Source organism: Haemorhous mexicanus, chromosome 8, assembly GCF_027477595.1.
Source record: "Haemorhous mexicanus isolate bHaeMex1 chromosome 8, bHaeMex1.pri, whole genome shotgun sequence".
Lineage (NCBI taxonomy): Eukaryota > Metazoa > Chordata > Aves > Passeriformes > Fringillidae > Haemorhous > Haemorhous mexicanus.
The window spans coordinates 11,079,610-11,098,745 of NC_082348.1; the positions used below are offsets into that span (position 1 = coordinate 11,079,610).

A 19,136-nucleotide genomic window follows, 5' to 3' on the forward strand; every position below is an offset into this window, starting at 1 on the left:
TTTCCATAAGGATAATGTCCAGGAATAAATGATCACAAACAGCTAACTGAATCCACTAAAGCTCCACATAAACTACACAGCATATATTTGTTAGGACTTCTGGAACACTTAGGACTAACTCCTGGCTAGATTTCAGAGGATGCAATTATAAGAGGGGAAAACCCCTATCAGATGTGCGACTCTTAACACTGTACCAATTTATATTCACTAAAAATTAGAATGTAGACACTTTAACCACTTAACCAATTCAGTTTCCTTAAAGTTTGCTGCTAATTTTTCCAAGTGACAGGAAGAGGCATAGAAGCCATTGTAATAAAAAGAGCAAGGGTATAAAACCCAAGTTTTATCAGATGAATTTTATATCAGTGATTTTTTCCACTAAACTGTGGTCACTTCATTGAAATTGCTCACCAGTAAGAATTATGTGGTTTTAGCTAAAACCAAAATCTATCGGGTTTTAATTTCAATGTTTCTGATTCTGTAGATTCTGAAATACTAATTATCTAATCACATGTGAAAGGCACATGCAGGTCATAAATTAAGGCTCAGTTAATGCAGAATAGAATTTCATGCTAAAAGACTATTGAATTTCCATCCTTACAGGAACAGTAGAAGAAAGCAAACTTGTCATGGAAATATATCTTTAAAGAAAATTCAAAGAGCAAAAACCAGTTTTGAAGCTCAGGGAAACTCCAAGACATTTCTCCCAAGATCAGCTGATACAAACAACTGAACTACTTCTTTTCAAGTCAGTCTGTACAAAAGGCTATTTAAAAAATTAATCCTGACTTAATTATCTTCCCCTAGGCACAGACTAGATCCTGTGCAAACCAGCCACTAGAGGGTAGTGGTTCTCAAGCACCAAGCACGCAGGAAAGCATGCACATTTGGTGGTTTTAGGCGCTGCTTGCCCCGCACCTGCATAGAGCACGGCCTCGATGCGGTCCTTGATGTGCTGGGTGTTGCTGGGTGCCGCCAGCTGAGCCGTGCCGTTGGGAGGCGGCACCACCAGCGGCCCCACCAGGAAGGCGGCGGCGGAGCCCAGGTAGTTGAGCAGCGAGGCGATGGCCGTGGCCGTGGCCCGCTCGTCCGGGGAGAACCAGGTGGTGGAAAGGAAGGGAGCGGCGTTCATCACCGTGGGCCCCGCCAGCCCGTTCAACAGCTGCCCTCCGTGGATCAGCCTGCAAGACAGAACAGACCGCCGCGGCTGCGTGAGAACCGCTATTTAATTCTTGATTAAATAGGCACGTGAGGTACTGTGAAAAACGCCAATCACTTGTTTTTAAAATTTTAAAAGTTTAATAGTAATAAAATGGTTATAAAAATAGTAATATAATTAGAGTAATAATAACTTGGACAATTTGGATTAGGACAATATGAGACAATAGAAACAAAGAGTTACGGACGGCCGGGTACCTTTTTCTGGGCAGCACAAGCCCGAAAAAGGGCACATGTTAACAGAGGGTTAACCCTTAAAAATAATAACCTGTTGCATATTCATACATCTCATACATTATGCATAAATTCCATTCAAACACAGGATTCTGTCTGGTCACCGTCAACTTCTTCCTCTTAATCCTAACGGCATCTCCAGGGCTGAGTGAAGTGGGAAGAAGTTAGTTTTTTCTGATAAGAAAGCAATAAATTCTTTTTCTCTGAAAGATTTAGGTGTCCTGTGGCTGCTATCTCACTGCAAATCCTTTCTTTAAAAAAAGTATCTTACATAGCATAGTTTCTATTTTAACACTATGTTATAACCTAAAATTATATTTAACACACTACTTAAGAAAATTAACACAGCATAACTTTCTAACATAACGCATATAATATTCATTTTAATATTTGCGAAAAGGCAATCATAAAATACGCATTTTTCACAGGTACCTAGTGCTGGAGATGGAGCTGCTGCACAAAGAAATGAAAGGCCTGTGCAAAAGAAGGATATTCTATTCACCAAAAGAAGCCAAATTAGATTGATTGAAAGAATCTGGAGCTACTCTGATCTCATTACCTCATACAAAAAGAGAAGTAAATGTTCTCTTCAAAGCAGAAAAGGAAAAGGGAATAAAAGGGACCTTCTTTGCAGCAAAAAGGTATCATGACAGGATATAAAAGTAGAAAAGGTGTAGTAGGAGAAAAGCTTTAAATTACAAACATTGTAAGCCTGACCCTCCTGCCTGCATAAATCCCAATGGAAGATTTAAATTAGTTATGGCAAATCCAAAATTGAAACACTTCAGCAAAATACTCTGCATATTTTTTCACTGCATTATTTATTTTTATTTACACACTCAGATGAGCTCTATGTGCCTACAGATGAGAAGGCCGGGCTGCTAGGGTTTCCAAGAGAGTCGTCTTCTGCAGCAATCTGGCCATTCTCAACATACTGCTGAAACAGCCAAGTAAACCCAGATTTTTCTTGTTTTTCACACTCATTGGGATTTAACAGATAAGGCTGGTGACAGAACAGAGATAGTACTTCCAAGCAGTGAAGTCTCTTGAAAGTTTGGCTTAATATTAGTACAATGAACAAATACAGAAAGGACTTTTTGAAGTCTCCTACATTTGGAATTCAGTCAGATACCTTCCACTGTGACTTTTCCAAAAAGTAATCAGCCATAGAATGCAAAACAATTTCAGAATTTATATAAAACTTCATGTCTAAAAAACAGCTAGAGAGTCACATGAGATACTGCAACCCTCCAACGTAAATCTATTCATTGTGCAATAAAATGGTGGCAGATGATATTTTCAAATGGGTGGTGTTTTTCTAGCCATAGCAGGAACTCAGTGTTATTGCTGCAAGATTTGAGTTGTGAGACATAAAAAGCTCCGTCTTGAAAATGGGGAAACATAAGCCAGCATTTAGGCAGTGTTTCAAGCCACAAATGGCTGGATATACACTGTAGCAGGAGTTTTTAAAGCACACAAAGGAACACAATATGCAAAAGAAATGCCTACAGATTCTTTATGGAATTAACAAGATAGATTGCAATAGAAAGGAATAGATGCTATTGATTCTCAGTGGATTGGAAATTAAATTTTCAAACAAAATTTATAAAAATACACAAAAAAGAAGCATTATTATATATCATCTAAAGGAAACTCTTTCTGAGCTAGTACAGAAATAATATCCACTCTTACTTATAAGCAATTCACTGGTTTTGGATGTTTTTAAATCCTCACACAGAAATGGCAGATTTCATAACTGGTGTTGATAATGTGCTTCAGATGGACATCACCAAGGCATGGTCAGGCCTTGTCAATGCTTGTTAAACTCTCACACACACTAAACCAAAATGAAATAATTGTAAATAAAGAAAAAGTACTATATAAACAGTGCTCTGGTATTTTTCTGGAGGATACATTACATCAATACCCCATGGTTACTCTCCAGTATATTTGGGACAAACCAAGGTATCCTTTTGCACTTTGGTATTTTCATTCTACTTATGTCACTGCAGTTATTCTCAAACTTCTAAAATGTTCCAGGGTATTTGCAGAGCTACGGCACATCCCCAGAAACAACTGCATTTCAGTACCAAGTGAGGTAACTACTGCAACATATAATGATTTTATTTTAGTATGTCCTCCTGTTCCAAAGTGAATTTAATGCCTTAATTATGTTCTTGTTACAGTATGTTTGGAAAACTGTGTCACCACAAAATAGCCTTTATAGCTTTAGGTGTACTACCACTTCTGTTCACAGATGCCACTCTGGTATTACTATTTTAATCCAAATATGCCTCCTCTGTAGTCATCCCAAAGGCAAATAAAACTCAGTAAAATCAGAAAAGAGTACAATAGTTCTGCAGCATCTGTGGTCATGTAGGCACTTCATCTGACAGAAGAAGAAAAGTTTTGTACAAAAAACTCAAAGCATCAAACAAAAGCCCCCAATTTATATATTTTGACGATTACACACACATGTTCTTGCCATGTACTTCAGATTTAGATTATGCCTATCAAACTCCATCATCTGAATAAAGCTCTATAACCAATCATACTCAAAGGGAGCAACAAATGTTAATTTTACTTTGCAGATCCCGAGGGAGAAAGTAGCAACTTAATCCAGAATTTTATTTCTATATTAGCTTTTTGTCTTTGTTGTTTTGGATTTCTTGTTTTGTTTTTTTTTTTCCACAGGGTGAGCCAATTTTGCCTCTCTCAAAGACTCTGTTGGTGTTTTCCTGGCTGCTGTCTCTCCACCCTTGTCCTGCCTTGTGTGCTCTGTTCACACAGATTTGTGGTTTTGGCATTTACCAAGCTTCATATTATCATCCAGGGTAGAGCATCTCTTATCTTCATATTGTTTAATTTCTCAAGTCCAACATATTTGAGTTAATAAACACTATTTTCAGACTAAATTGCCATCAATAGACAGACTACTACCTCAAGTATCTCTGCATATGATAACAGCTTAAACCCTATTTTATCTCTTTTTAAATACTGACTTGAATTAAGCTACTTTTTCCTGAGAAAAAGATTATTTGCATGGTTCTTCTGCACATCCTTAACTCATTTCCCCAGAGAGGCAGGGATGAGAGATTCAAAATGCAATTCAGAGCATTTACTAAGCTGCTGCTCTGGGAGATGTATGTAGCAGCTGCTCCACCTGACAGAAAAATATGAACATAACAGTACTGGTGGCTTTTTGCTGTTTGCTACAACATCTTATCAGCACTGCAATAGATTTTGGTCTCATAGCCTGTGCGTCTCCTCTCGTACACCATCAGTGCTAAAAATTGCTCCAAGACCAAGAGAGGTTTGTTTCTGTTATCCCCTGATTTTCTTCTTGTTTCTGCTACTGGAAAGGTGCAAAGAGGAACTGCCTTTTCTCCATCACTATTCCAATTTCATTCTGCACAAGTTTTCTTTTTCCTGAGGAAAGGGATGAAAACTTTAGCTCAGGATCTTACCCAGATGGAAAAACATTTCTCAGTCTCATTGCACTATCAAGTGTAATGTTCATCTGTTATTTTCTCAGTGCTGTTTTCAGATGTGTTATTTATCCAATCATCATTTAATTATTTTCATGTATCAAAAAGTAGAAAGCTATTGAGGTCAAATGACAGAAAATAACACGAGCAGAAGGCTTTTTAATCACAATCATGAAAGAGAAAATTGGAAAAAAGTTACACCAGAAATTCATTCTCAACTTAACAAAATAATTGATGACTGTAACTTAAAGAAAAACTGGGGAAGTAAACATCTATCTAAAATATTTTGTTTCTAACTGTCTCAGTGACCAGGTCAGGACTCATTTTGGTATGTCAAGGTTTTTGCACATCTGACCTCCCTGCTAATGAATTGATGTGCTCTGCCAAACTTGTAATTTGCAATTGAACATGAGCCCGTTATGAGCCCTTTTAAAGAAAAAAAAAAAAAAATTGAGGACTGATGGTAAATGGTAGTGTGAAATATCACATGGCAGAGCATCACAATAATGAGTAACTTATATATTTACATTATGTATCTAAGAAAATACACATATGGACAAACACACATATTTTTGCACAAGATAAAGATCACTTCTGTTCCTAAACTGGCCTCTGAACTACAAAAATGTAGTACAAGGGACAGTTCCAATACAGCAATAGAAATTAGAGAAGAAAAACTCTTTTTGTACTATACTGTCACATCTTTCCCAATTTTTTTTTTATCAAGTCATGTTATAAATAACTTTATGCAGTTTTCACCACTTCCCTAAGAAGACTTGATACTAGTCTCAGGAACTGACCTGGCTCTACCTTCCTTACTCACTTCTTGCAGCCACTGTTGAAATATCCTAACACGCAGCAACAAAGAAAACCATGTAAGGCTATAAATGCTGGAATACAATATACCTGAGCAAACTGGGTATGAAAAAACTGAGATTACACTGGAAAAAGGTTCTAGTGACTGATGATAATACCATACAGTTAAGATGGGAAAGCAATTCCATTTACAGTCAGCTTTATTTTTCTTCTTCTCCTTGTACAAGTTGAAACTTTGCATGCATGGTCACAGTCACATCAGGTACTGGATTTGTTAAGCTATTTAAAAGCTGTGTGTTACATAAGTGGTTTTTCTAGGTAAAAAATCCAGACATTTAGTGTTCCTACCACTGTGTGTCTAATGCCTGGACTTAGGAGAATTTTAAATGAAAGAAAATCTCATTAGTTTCTGTTCTCAGAGGGGGAAAAAAGGCAACACTGGAAGAGGAACTACTTACTCAAAAATTACTTTTGATATAATGGATTTAAAACCCACAACACTAAAATAAGTTCAGTTCTAAGATATGTTAAGTGAACTTTTTCTGGGAAGGCTAAGACTAGAGAAGTTGGATCAGAATTTTACCTGACTCACAGTGTGGAAAAAGCATTTTCACTTTTTCTTTGGCAGACAACACAGTGAAGAACAGGGCTGCCAACCCCAGGGTGTTGCTCTGACTCTCTAAACGCAATGACCCCAGCCAGACTGGAAAACTCAATTCCTTTTCATCTTAGAAGGAAGTAGAGCTCATTTCAAGAGCCCCGAGAAGAGGAGGTTCTGGTGCAGATTTTGTTCATGAAACCTCTACCATGCTTTTCCACTCGCTACCATGAGAATTGACCACTTAGTCACTTTTCAAACTTCTCTGCAAATACAACTCAAATAAACTGCAATTCAGTTCTGCCATTGTTGGGCAAAATGTGAGGAGCAACAAAGTCACGGAGAGTGCTTATTCTGCAGGAGGACAGGGCTACAGTGTGCCACTTCCTATGGAAAAGGTTACTACATAAACTGCTGATCCTAACAATTAAAGCAAAAAGCAATTCTGGATAAAGAAGTTGATGTTTTATAGAAATGGATAGCTAATATTTCTTTCACATGCCTGACAGTTTCATTCACTGAAACAAGTGGATTGTTCAGCTCTTACTAATTTGGAAGACAAATAGGTTTATGTAGTGATTAGGTCATTGTGGGAGCTCCTGGAAGCAAATGAAAGAGACCCTTCCACTGGAGGACTTCAGAGAACTTTTGAAGTGCTATTGAATTTAATGTCACTACATGGCAACAAAGCAAGCAAATACCTCCTACTCTGGAGTGTCTGTACTGATGGAAACTGCTTGCCCAGAAAAAGGCACATAAAAAGCCATGGACTTACCCACATTATATATTAGGAGACTGATTATATACCTCAGAGGGAAGCAACAATAGTTTTGTCAAGAACCACTTCTGATTCTTCACAATCAAGCTACTAGAAGTGGACAGAGCTTTTCCTTTAAATTCACAAAAATAAATACAACAAAAAAACCTCCTAGTATGAGGAACTTTTTCAGGCACATTTAGGGCAAAGAAAATTAGGGAGGTCAAATTCATGCTTTACTGCAATTCACTGCTACATTGTATGGCAAATGCAAATGATGTTTTGTTTATACCCCAAAGAGAGAACACCAAGGCTCTATGTCTGGAAAAAGACTGGAAAGAAAAATACCTCTGGGTAAAGCAATGAATTCATCTATTAAAAATAACATTCTATAGATGAATTTCATGGAAATGCACTTCCTTTCGATATTTTCATTAAATGATATATTTATACTACAAAAGCTTTCTGCCTTCTGGATATTCACGGATTGAGGCCATTAGCATTTTTTTAGCTTGTTTTTGATGCATGGACCATTGATATGTGGAATAATTTAAAGCTGTTTTTTTCCCCATCAGTAAGAAATATTATTAAAAGCAGAAAGCCTGAGTCATTGTTTGGTACATTATCTCCAGAAATAGAATGAAAAAGAAAAGAGAAAAACTTAGAAATGCACATTTAGTCATTTTCATCAGGAATTGGGCTCATGTTTTACCCCTCAGCACAGTCAGTCAGACCATCATGGGAGTGGATTTAGAAGGGACCACAGCATCTCCATCCCAGGCAAGTTTTGGGATTAAAGGACTGGAAAACCAGAGTTACTCCAAAACTTATTACTGAGAGCCCGCTGAGAGAGACAAGTATTTGCAAGGAGAGGAAGCAGCAATCTCAGGTAAAGAGCCTGAGGTGTCCATCACACATCCTGACAGAGGAAAGGGATGAGGTGGGTGTACAGGGAGACCCCCTGGCACTGAGGTGACAAATTCCCTTGCATCCTCACACTGTGTTATTGTGCAGCCATCACACCTGTCACACACCTGTGGGGGGTGGTTCTTCACTTTATCCAGGTTTGAAAGGTAAGGGCACATAAAGTCAAAGCTGAGGGGCTTTTTCATTAAGTTCTGTTTTCTTATTCTTCTTTTAAAACTAACCAACTCCACAAACCCATTACTAAAAGAAGAAATATTTAAAGCAACACTAATAGAGGACATGCTCATCAAATACGAACAGACCCAAAGTACACAACACTGTAAACATGAAGTAGGCAATTACATTATGGACTAATGAGGCAAAACATACTGAAAAAAATTATCAGGGAAGTGCACCAGGATTGGCTGCTATTTGGGCTGCTGTGGGAGAAAGCTGATTAGGATTACTTAGTACAAAAGAGGTCCTAAGTAGGATTTTTTAGTAAAAGAGTAGGAGTGTACAGGAGATGTAGCAAATTAAGGAATGGGATAAACAAGACCTATTTAAATATTCCTGAATAATTTTTCTTAAGTGAGTGAAAGAGCAAGAGGGTGTTTTGATTATAATGCAGCAACTTCAATATAAATTCGATTAATATGAATTCTTTAAGGACAAAAATTAGCCACCATAATATGACTCACAAACTAAGGCAAAGGGCTCAGTATGATTAAAAAATTAAAAGCATTCTACAGTTAAGGATACCACCTGCCATTATATGAGATAAAGCTAAATATCCCACAGAGAATATAAATTCTCTTCCCTTCCAGGACAGGCTTGCACTAACTGAGACCTTGTAGAAGTGCTGCCCACTAAATACTGCTGCAATACAAAGCCCTTTCTGAGATTATTTTAATGTACTCCAAGAATTTACAGAGGGTCTGTAAATTGCTAATTCAACAGGCACGCTGGTTGCAGGTGGATGACACCCACAGTACCATGGCCAAAGTCCAGGACAGGAGCAAGAGAAAAAGAGCATTTATGACCAGAGCTGTCAAGTCATCTCCTTTTTCCACTAGGGCTGATCCAGCTGAAGGAGAAGCCAATTTGGCTGCCCCCCAAGCTGATCAGGAGGTGCATCACAGGACATGTGGCCCGAGCAGTGGCAGGTGGGGCCACTGGGCAGCCAGAGGGACACTAAATCACCCTCCGCTACCATCAACAAATAAGCAAACTGGAAAAAATCATAACCACTTAAGAATACAGGACCTCTAATCTAAAACAAATGCTTTGGAACAGAGGTTAAACAATAAACCCTGTGTACAAGATGAAGCTGGTGGAAGTAATAAAAACAGGACAAACTGTTACATTACAGAGGCATAAAAAACAAGTATCCCCCATGTGAACCTACTGATGAATGACCTGTTTCCTTTTTTCCCCACTTTCCTATTTTTCTGATGCCATGGATTAACCCAGCTCAGCCTTCCCCCCAGCACTGCAGCACAAATCAGCACCAAAAGCACCAGGCAAGTGCTCAATTTTAATGTTTTCCCCCTCCGCTTGCTGAGCTAGAGCACACAAACAGGTATGTTTATTCATCCTTCTACTCCCAGACCCTCACTTTAGATTAAATCCTTTTTTCATTTCTATTCCCCAGTGAGTTAGGGAGCACAAAACACTCAGCACACTCTGTCTTTATTCCTTACAGTCTGATTTGTCTACCTTCCTTTCCTAACAGGCTCTTCTCATTCCCTAGAACACTTTAATTCCTCTTCTCCACAAATGCTCCAATTTGGATTGTTTGGGGTTTTTTGAGCACAGGAGTGTGTTCATTATTACCAGAGAATATAGGAATCCTAGTATGTCTTTCCTTTACTGAAATAACCTCTTCTGAGATGCCCCTTTGCATTTTCCATGCATAAGAATGGTGGCTTATGGCAGCCTTAGGATCAGAAAAGACAAATAATTAGATGATCCCATTCATTCTTTAGGCTTTCAGCAACAGAAAAAGGGAAAATGTGGAATCATTAAAGGGTCAGTCTAACAAGAGTAAAATACAAACTAGGTTGCAACTAGCCAATAGAACCAAAATGTACCAAAGATGTGCTAAGAGTGAATCTTCAAATTTAGTAAAGGAAAGAGTTCACAACAATATATGTAAAAGAGAAATAATCAAAATCCTAAGAACTGTTAATATTAACAAAAAGACCCATTTACAGGATCTACCAGCTATTGGGGTGTCTCCTATAAATGTGTAAACAACCACTCTGTTTCCACTGTAATTCTCTGTGCAATTTTGCTGAATTCCCAACAAACATTTTAAAGGTACTTACTGCCAAGGAGCATCCTCTCACTGCCATGATTCAAGGTCCTCAATAACTGCTTCTCTGTTGTGAAATCTAATGTGAAGGACAAACACTACCAGCCCACAGCGTAAGTTCTAATAAATTGCTTAATTAATGTGTTCAATACAAATGACAAATTATGTTACATCCTTTACTTCCATGTCTTTAATTATCCTGCCTTTCAAAACATTTTAAGAAGTCTTACATCACACAATCAGTCTTAAAAGCCAAAGTTTTATGGCTGTGGGCTGATTTCTTGATTTTATTTCCTTCTTTTACACATTTCAGCTCATAAAGCTTTTTGCCTAGATTTAAGACATAAGATGTATGTAAATCTATTCCTAAACACAGAATACAAGGTAAATATGAAGGGCTATGTGGAGCAGAAAAAACAACTCTGATTTAGTCTATAAAAAAATGGCCTCTGAGTAATGTTAATGTTCAAGATAAAATAATCAAATCCTAAAAGAGTCCAATGAAAATATTTACTCAGTGACAAGCAAGTGTCAGAAAGGAAATAACTGGACAAAATGCAGGTAAAAAAACATTAGTGATGTTCTGGTAACCTCCAGGGAAGGGAAGAAGATTCGGGAAAGGTACAATTTGGTAACATCTTTTTTTCCTTTATGTTCTATATAATGTATATTAACTGTGAACTAAATAAACAGGTGTGCCAAATGAAGTTTTCATAACATTTAAAAAGGAATAATAAATTTGGGGTCAAATTTACTGTCATATATTTGGCACATGTGACAAACCCAGAAGCACATGGTACTTAAGAAAAATTATTTTTAACGTCCTTGTATGATAGACTCATTAACCTCATAGATTACTGGGCTGGGAGGGAAACAGGTAAAAGCATATATGTACATGAGAGGGACTTGTTAGTCCATTTAAAGGATGGATCCTCCATCTGACATGCAAGTTCACACTTTAACATTTTCACCATGTACTCCCACTTCGCCTGCACTTAATTTATGCAGTTCTGGCATGGATTTCCAGTACAATTTTAGGTCACACACTAGCAGAGAACAAAAATTCACCATAGAAAATTCACAGCTGCTTCAAGAGACACAATGAAATGTGCAACTTGAATTTTTCCTCATACGCATAGGCATCAAATGTACTGAAAAGAGAGGTTAAGGTCCATGTTTAAAACATTACTTGGAGGACTGGGCATGGTCTTAGTCTGATATTACATACTACAACAAAAAGAATAATTATGGACTAGAAAGGGGATTAAGAATACACTAGGATATTACAGGTCTGTTTGAGGTAAAGCAGCCAGGATTAATGCCAGTCTTAACAGTGATTTCCTTATGTCTATGACTGCTCTGACAGGTGGTGAGCTTTAGTAGCTCTCCTTTACGTTAATCACAAGAGCTTAGGGAGCAGAGACTGCTACAAAGTACAAAACCCCCAGTCTGAGCCCTACAAACCTCATGAACATTCTTATAATTTTATGTATATTAACTCAGACAGCATTGTCCCATGGAAATCTTCAGCATATTCCCACAGATTACTCTCAGACTGAAGGAACACACTACAAAACACACAAAAGCATTTAAAGAAATTCCAGTTACACTGGCTTCCAATTAGCTTGCATGTGATCTTGTCCCTCTGACAGGCTCTGTAACATTCAAATTGTTGTATTAACACATAGACACATTCAGAATAAGTGCATAATTTGGTGCTCAGCCAGTTGTGGCTAATGCATCAAGCAAAAATGCTCATCTCAAAAAAAAAAAAATTATTTTATTTGGTATCACACTTCAAAGAATGGATGAAAACTGGCCTTAAGCCTTAACCCACAAAACAATGGAAGTTACAAGGTATAGCATCATACAGTCTGTACAATTATTTACAAAGTCTCAAGAAACTTCACTGAAAACTATTCTTTTGCTTCGCACAGTTGGCCATAATTAATTCTTGGTAGATTTTTTAATCAAACTTTGTAAAAGATCAAGCTTCTTCCCCATGAAGATCTACAATTCTGGCAAATTTCTTTTTTGGGAGTAGAACAAGTAGGCAAATTTATCAGTTTCAGCTGGAGATGATACATATTTTCACAGCATGAATATATGAAACGATTAACCTTTTCCATCAGTATTCTGCTCATACTCTTTTTTTCCCCTATATAGTTTTCAATAAATTTTAACATCACATTTTATACATCTCACCCATCAGACTCTATAGAGTCCAAAGCCTTTCTCTGTTCCTTGAATGTTTCTCCTTAGCTATGTATTTCATTGTTTTCCTAGGCCTGCTTTCTGCAGCTACCCTGGAAAATCTTATTTAAAGTTGGAAACTCTCCTTCCCACTCCCAAATGATACCTCACATCCAAATCTCATCTGGGAGTTTTCATCTTCTCAGGTATTTATAGTCTTCATCCTTGTTTTGGTAAAGGCTAGGGCAGCACATGTCTTCTGGCATACATCATAAATTAAAAGCTACATAAAACATCACATTTCATTGCATTTAAGCCATGTGTCCCATTTAAAAGCTTTGGATATTTAACCCAAGACTGATGAGAATGAACAAACTGAATGTCGAGCACCCCTTGACATTTTAAAAAAATGAAAACTAAGGCTAAAATAAGGACAGCACTTCCTGGCCACCCAAACAGTACATTTTTCTCAAAAGGGTCACTGTGAAGGGTAGCACAATATGGTTAGTGCAGCCTGCTCTGCTCACAGAGTCCTTGAAGACCCTGTCAAAACAGGTAACACTAGGCAACAAACATTGGGAGCACCTTGAGTGCTTCCTTATATGCTCACTAAGCACCTAAGAACTGAAATTGCAACCCCCCACTCTGCTCTTAGTTTACTTATCAGGGTTAGTTTTACAATTCATGTGTTTTTTACATTCTCTCTCTGAACCTCCTTCTTTGTTTTATCCATGGTACCCAGTCATTGGCTTTGAACTTCACACTGAACATTTTCTTTCTCAGCTTAAAAGGTGCCCAAGCTGATTTTCAGGTTAAACAATACTAAGGGGAAAAAAAAACCACAACCAAAACCAAAAAAACCCAAACCCAAAGAACCTGCTGAAGTAATACCAAGACTGCATGGCAGAATTCAAACTGACTAGAATTCAAGGGGAAAAAAACCCAGCCCACATAAAACATTTTATTTGTAAGACCTTTGCTTAGTGCTTACATATTATGCAAGCATAACTAGCAAAGAACCAGTGCTGCTGCTTTTTCAAAGTAGCAGGAAAGAGTAGTAATGCCTGCATACTCCCACCTCCTTCACACTAAGAGGCAAAAGAAAGTTAAGTGAACAAGTGACCCATGTTCCCTGGCTGTACAAAACAGCAGTGCTGCTGTATTTACTGATGATTCCTAGATTCAGGATATGTTAATGGAATAATTAAATTGTTTGGTTTGTGGGATTTTTAGGAAGAAATATCTTTGTATCACAGATTCGTAAAGGGCACGTGTGCAGCAGAAAATCACTTCACTGCAGAAAAAGTACAAGGCTACTTTGAAACACGGACTGGAAGAGACTACATGAAAAAAGCCATTTTGCACAAATTCATCTGCCTCACGGCATGATCCCATACATTCACTATGAGAAAATGAACTAATTATTTAACATTTGCATACAAATTACTTATTTTGGGGGGGTTGAGGCATGGCTCCCTGTGTGATCTTGGGCCAGTTTCTGAACCTCGCTAAATCTCTAGTTCCTTATTTGCAAAGCAGGTTAATATTAGTTATGCAGGATGGGGTGAGATTAAATTAACTCAAGCTTGTAAAGGGTTTTCTGATCTTCAGATACTATGGAGAAGAAGGACTAGAAAAATCCATTTAAGAAGCAAAGAAGCATGTAAACCCATGGCCACACAACAAACATTTGGTACATCAACTTGATACAAAAAATTGGTACTAACATTTCTTTGCAGTAGCAGCAAAAATTATATTAGCAGTAAGAATAAAATATGTGTATTAAAAATAATTAATTCACTTACTTTTTCCTAATTTCTAGGTCTGAAACTGGAACACATCTCAGGCCAGCTCCCAATACCATGAGGGATGATGTTAGTAACACTGTTACCCTCAGACCTAAGATGAAAAAATAACAGTATTTTACAAGTTAAATCAGTAATGTTGCAAAAGAAACATTGCTTTTATAGATATATATTTACATGCAGTCTCACAGGAATAAAACATGTTTCTTTCAAATCATAAGCACTTTGGTGCTGATATAAATTCCAGACACATTTTGAAATCCTGAGTTATTTTCTACACTTACACTCCAGAATTACAAAAGCTTATTCTTGGCAAAGTAACGCACAGGAGTGTATCCAAAATCTTTACAGACATTCTTGAAAGTGAAAAGTAATAATAAAAGTATCATCAAAATGTACAGTATTCCCATTGGAGTTGGAGGCATTGGGGAACATGCTCTACTGTGTTATCTGAAATCTGGGCAGACGCAAAGAAAAATCTGGACTTGTTCATTCTTCGCCAACCACTTAACGAGCACAGACACAGCACTGTTATTGTTTTCTTTCATAATGCAGATATGCATTTCATCCCAAAGAAACAACCATTTATTCAGGGGAAAAAAGTGCAAGTATTTTTTTGCAGTCCTTGCAATTAGAGCAGATTTTTGCTGCTCTCAGCTCCAATTGTCAGAGGTTGTAAATATCGTATATTAGAAAAAAGCCACAATTGACTGATTCTTTGAATATGTTTTTCCCTCGTGCAATTTTCAACTGAGAAGTGCTTAGATTAGAAACAACCTTATCTTCATGCTGCAATTCCTTTTGCCAGCAATTTGTTTGATGCTGTTAAGGTGTTTCCATCAGCAGCAGAGAACAGTGACAGCTGAAGGACTTAAGCTCCAGAATCTTGCAAAACACCAAAATCATAAATACTTACAATTAAAATCCACAGAAAGAGTCTGCATCTGTGAAGTTGTAAATTTTGAAAAAATTTCACAGTAATAAATAGAAAATAAAGGGCTTCCATGTTCTTAGTAGAATATAAGAAAAATTATTAATGATGACAAACTTGCAATACCTCTAACATTTAGGTAAAACTAGTAATTATCCAAAATACCGATGGTAAAAGAACCTGTCGTATGATAAGTCACCTATCAAACAAACTCTTTGATTCTTTCTAAAGCTGCTATCTTCAGAGGAATGTTCCCCCTGTTAGTGACTCCTGTAATCAGTACAATTCAAGCAATAGTTGCATTAATTATTTTGTCTCCAGGTATTTTACTAAAATGTGATTTTACTGGGTGAGATATAATTTTGCTCATATTGTGAGAGTTCTTAATGAACCTCATTCATGGGTATGCAGCTCCTGGTGTTGGACACTGCACTAACCAAACCTAAGGTAAGCTTCTCTATCAACCAGCATAGCCCAAGACAATCCAAACAAAAATAAGTTAGTAAATTGCAGGTTTTCTGAAATGGAAGTGACACTTCCTTTGGTAAGGCCCAGGTGTTCACACAAGGAATGCCAGCTGCAGTGATGTGACTCCAAAGGACACTTCACATCCCTGATGCCCTGAAGAAGTATCATCAACCAAAAATATTTCTTTCCTGGTAGGATTTCCCAATACCTCCCCCAACTTATTTGCTTGGCTCTGCTCAACCAGCAAATGCTGCTGTTAAACTGGTTTTTCAAGTGTGTTTTTCAAGTGTGTTCAGAGAGCCCTAAATAAATTCCCATTCAATATGGCTGCTCAAAACCTTCATGTTCCTGTGTTTGCTAGGCCACCACGAGTCTTCATGCCACATTTAACTCCACACTGCCATACTGCCTGTGCTGTGCTGGGGCAATTATGCATATCTGCATTGCATACATACTGCTTCTGCCTTTTCTTCTTGGAAATTAACCTTTGTTAGCACTGCTTTTGTGTATAATGAAATTTTGTATGCAGCAAGGACTGGAATTTTATTGATGGAAAATTGAAATACAAATCTTTTATCTGAAAAACCTTTAGTTTTCCATTAGGAAATGCTATCGAGATTTTTCAGGGAAGCTCTAGTAATGTACACACCACCTTATTTTCCATGTAAACTAGGCTCTTCTTGAAGTACATTTCACAAAACACATTGCATTCTGCCTTTCAAGAGACACAAAGACAAGGACAGCATGGAGGGTGCTGCTCATGGGGCCCTGCCTCAAGTGCAAGCCAGGGGCAAGCCCAGGACACAGCTGTAAATGAGAAACAGAAATTTAAATTTAAATCACTACAAGACATAAAATGAGTGTTTCCATATTAAAAACTCCTACTTAATTTCTAATTTTTAAGAAAAAATCCCTAAACCAAAATATATACAAACCAAGAAAATTTTAAACAAAATCTGCACAAAAATTTCCTTAAAAAAACCCCCAACATGCAATTTGGTAAAAAAAATTAATTAGATTCTGAAGTTTGCCTCCAGCTTTAAATTCAGGCCTATCTTTAATGTCAACCTCATATATCAGATAATTTTAAAGTAAAATTATCTGTTAAAGCTTCACAATCATGTATGCCTGATCTCTTCATTCTCTGAAGTCCTAATCTTGAATACTATTTACTATAAGGTATTCTTTTAAAATGTTTTGATTACCCAGATTATTCTTTCTCCTTTTTTACTGTTTCCACCTTAACATGTAAACGCCCTCCTGCAAATTCCTTCGGTTAATGCTGTATATTGAAAATGATGACACCAAAGTGAACAAAAGATTGTCAGACAAGCAGCATATTAGACATTTTCTTTGCTAATTACACAATATAGTTTTACTCTCTAAGCACCTCACCCTGTTATTTTGCTTTACATTTTGACTCTTTTTCATTTTTGTCAGAAACCAGTCTTTTTATTTATTTCAGTGTTTTTGTTTTGAATGCTGCAGTTGTTGCTACACTGAATTTGACAGCTTGTATTACTCTAAAAGGTGCACCCCAGAGTGCTTAAGATAGCAACCATGCATCATGGGGACCATAAACCAAAGCAACCAACCAAGCTTGAAAAACAGCCTGTGAACCTTGCAGAAAATTATGTCTCTACTTTAAAAGATCTAAGTAATTCACTCAACCAAGAGATTTTGTGTAGACATAATTAACTTCATTAATTCTACCCTGTAAATGCAAGCAGAAATTGGAGGGAGGGAGGAGGGTACAACTTCTTAAAATCCATCATTCAGTTTCCATTTCTTTCTATCAGAGGTTTCTGACACATGGCTGGAAGGTGAAGAAATTCCTTTAAAAAAAGATTTTCTGCCAATGGGTGAAGTTTTGTGTTCTATACACCTTGTCTCCTTAGCTGCTCCTTCCCATCCTCTCCTTAGAGGAGGTTTCTGGGCCCCACAGGTGGCAGTGGCTCTTGAGCAAACTATGGCCTTGTTCAGAACAGCCAAACTTCACTGACAGCAAACGAAAAGTCCAAACTAGCAGCAGAAATTGAGTCAGTAATAAAAAGGATGTTTTAATTATCATTTATGAGTGCAACAGTCGATATTGTTCAACTGTTTAACCCTCCTGTGGCTCATAACACCATCTGCTTTATGACTTCAGCAGTCAATGCTGCATTTGCTGTTTCATATTTCTTTTTAAAACAACTGTCTCCAAACTCTGGCCACTATTACAGACTTACCAAACTCTCAAGACACAGTCCCCCACCACCCACAGCCCAACACAGAGCAGAAGCAGAACCCCACCATGCTGGAATGTGGAGGCAGCAGCTGCCAGTGGCACCCAGCTGCTCTTCAGCTCCCTCACAGCAACATCAAGCAAGAGCATCCAGGATGTGGGTGCTCATCCCCCACAACTCCTCCAGCATGCATTACTTTCAAGATGCTTTTGAAAGTATATGAAAAGAAAATGCATTCCCCCCCCATGCCACATTACTGACTTGTAACCCAACGAGTGAATTATTATGCCCAGTTTAATAAGAAACTTAACAAACTATGCTGTTGTCCTCATTCCAACAATTTATACATTAGTTTGTGATTCACCAGGAGACTGTGATTAACTTGTTCCTGAGCATCCCCCACCTGAGCCCAGCACAGCAGCTCCCTCAGTTCCCCACTACTGCTACAGAGCACTGCAAGCAGCTTCTTCTAGCTCAGAGCATCACACACATGGCACACATTGGTTGAGTTTGGTTTCCCCCTACAATGAAGCATTCATCCTAGGAGAAATCCCAGCTGGATGGGCAGAACAGACAAGTTTTCACCTTTCTCCTTTTTTTTAGCAGAAGATTGGTCAGAGGAAAGGCTGCTGGATTCAGGCTTCCCCCGGCATAGCAGCAGTGATTTCCCTCATACAGCTCACACCCCCTGCTCTTAGATGCAGTAACATTTGAGGGGTTTCCCAGCTTCCCCTGCAGATACTAAAATGAGTTCTCACAAATACCAAGTACAGCAAGGCTCTGAGTAGAAACATGTGACATCAGCCTCCTGCACTTCTTCACTTTTTAAAGACCAGGCTGAAAGCGCAAATTGTTGCTACTGACACTGAACTGAGAGCATTTCCTTGACTTCCCCATCATTTTGACTAAAACATATCTAGCTAAGAGAAAATAGAATGTAAAAGTCTGTTTTGGTCCACACACACCAGGAAATTTAAAACTCACAAACTGCATTAGCTGTTTCAACAATTCACTGTTAAACTGTGCTTTTCCTCCCAATTTAAAGTAAATTCAAAGTTCTTGTTTTGCCCTTCTTTACAAAACAAACCACAGGTCCTGGATGTTTCCTTCTATGAAATTAATCTATAAAAACCAACTTTTACATTTAGGTTCAGTAAGTAAAGTATTGAGCTCCAAGTCT

At 37.8% G+C, this 19,136-nt stretch overlaps 1 protein-coding gene across 1 annotated transcript in view; it reads right to left on the reverse strand.

Annotated features, from left to right (window-relative positions):
- Positions 1 to 19,136, reverse strand: part of SLC49A4 (solute carrier family 49 member 4) — a 71,552-nt gene that overhangs the window by 36,872 nt on the left and 15,544 nt on the right. Inside the window, exons 2-3 of the mRNA XM_059852730.1 lie at positions 14,333 to 14,426; positions 919 to 1,181 (exon numbers count right to left, since the gene is read on the reverse strand). Coding sequence (XP_059708713.1) covers positions 919 to 1,181; positions 14,333 to 14,426 — 357 coding nt within the window. The remainder of the gene's footprint in view (positions 1 to 918; positions 1,182 to 14,332; positions 14,427 to 19,136) is intronic.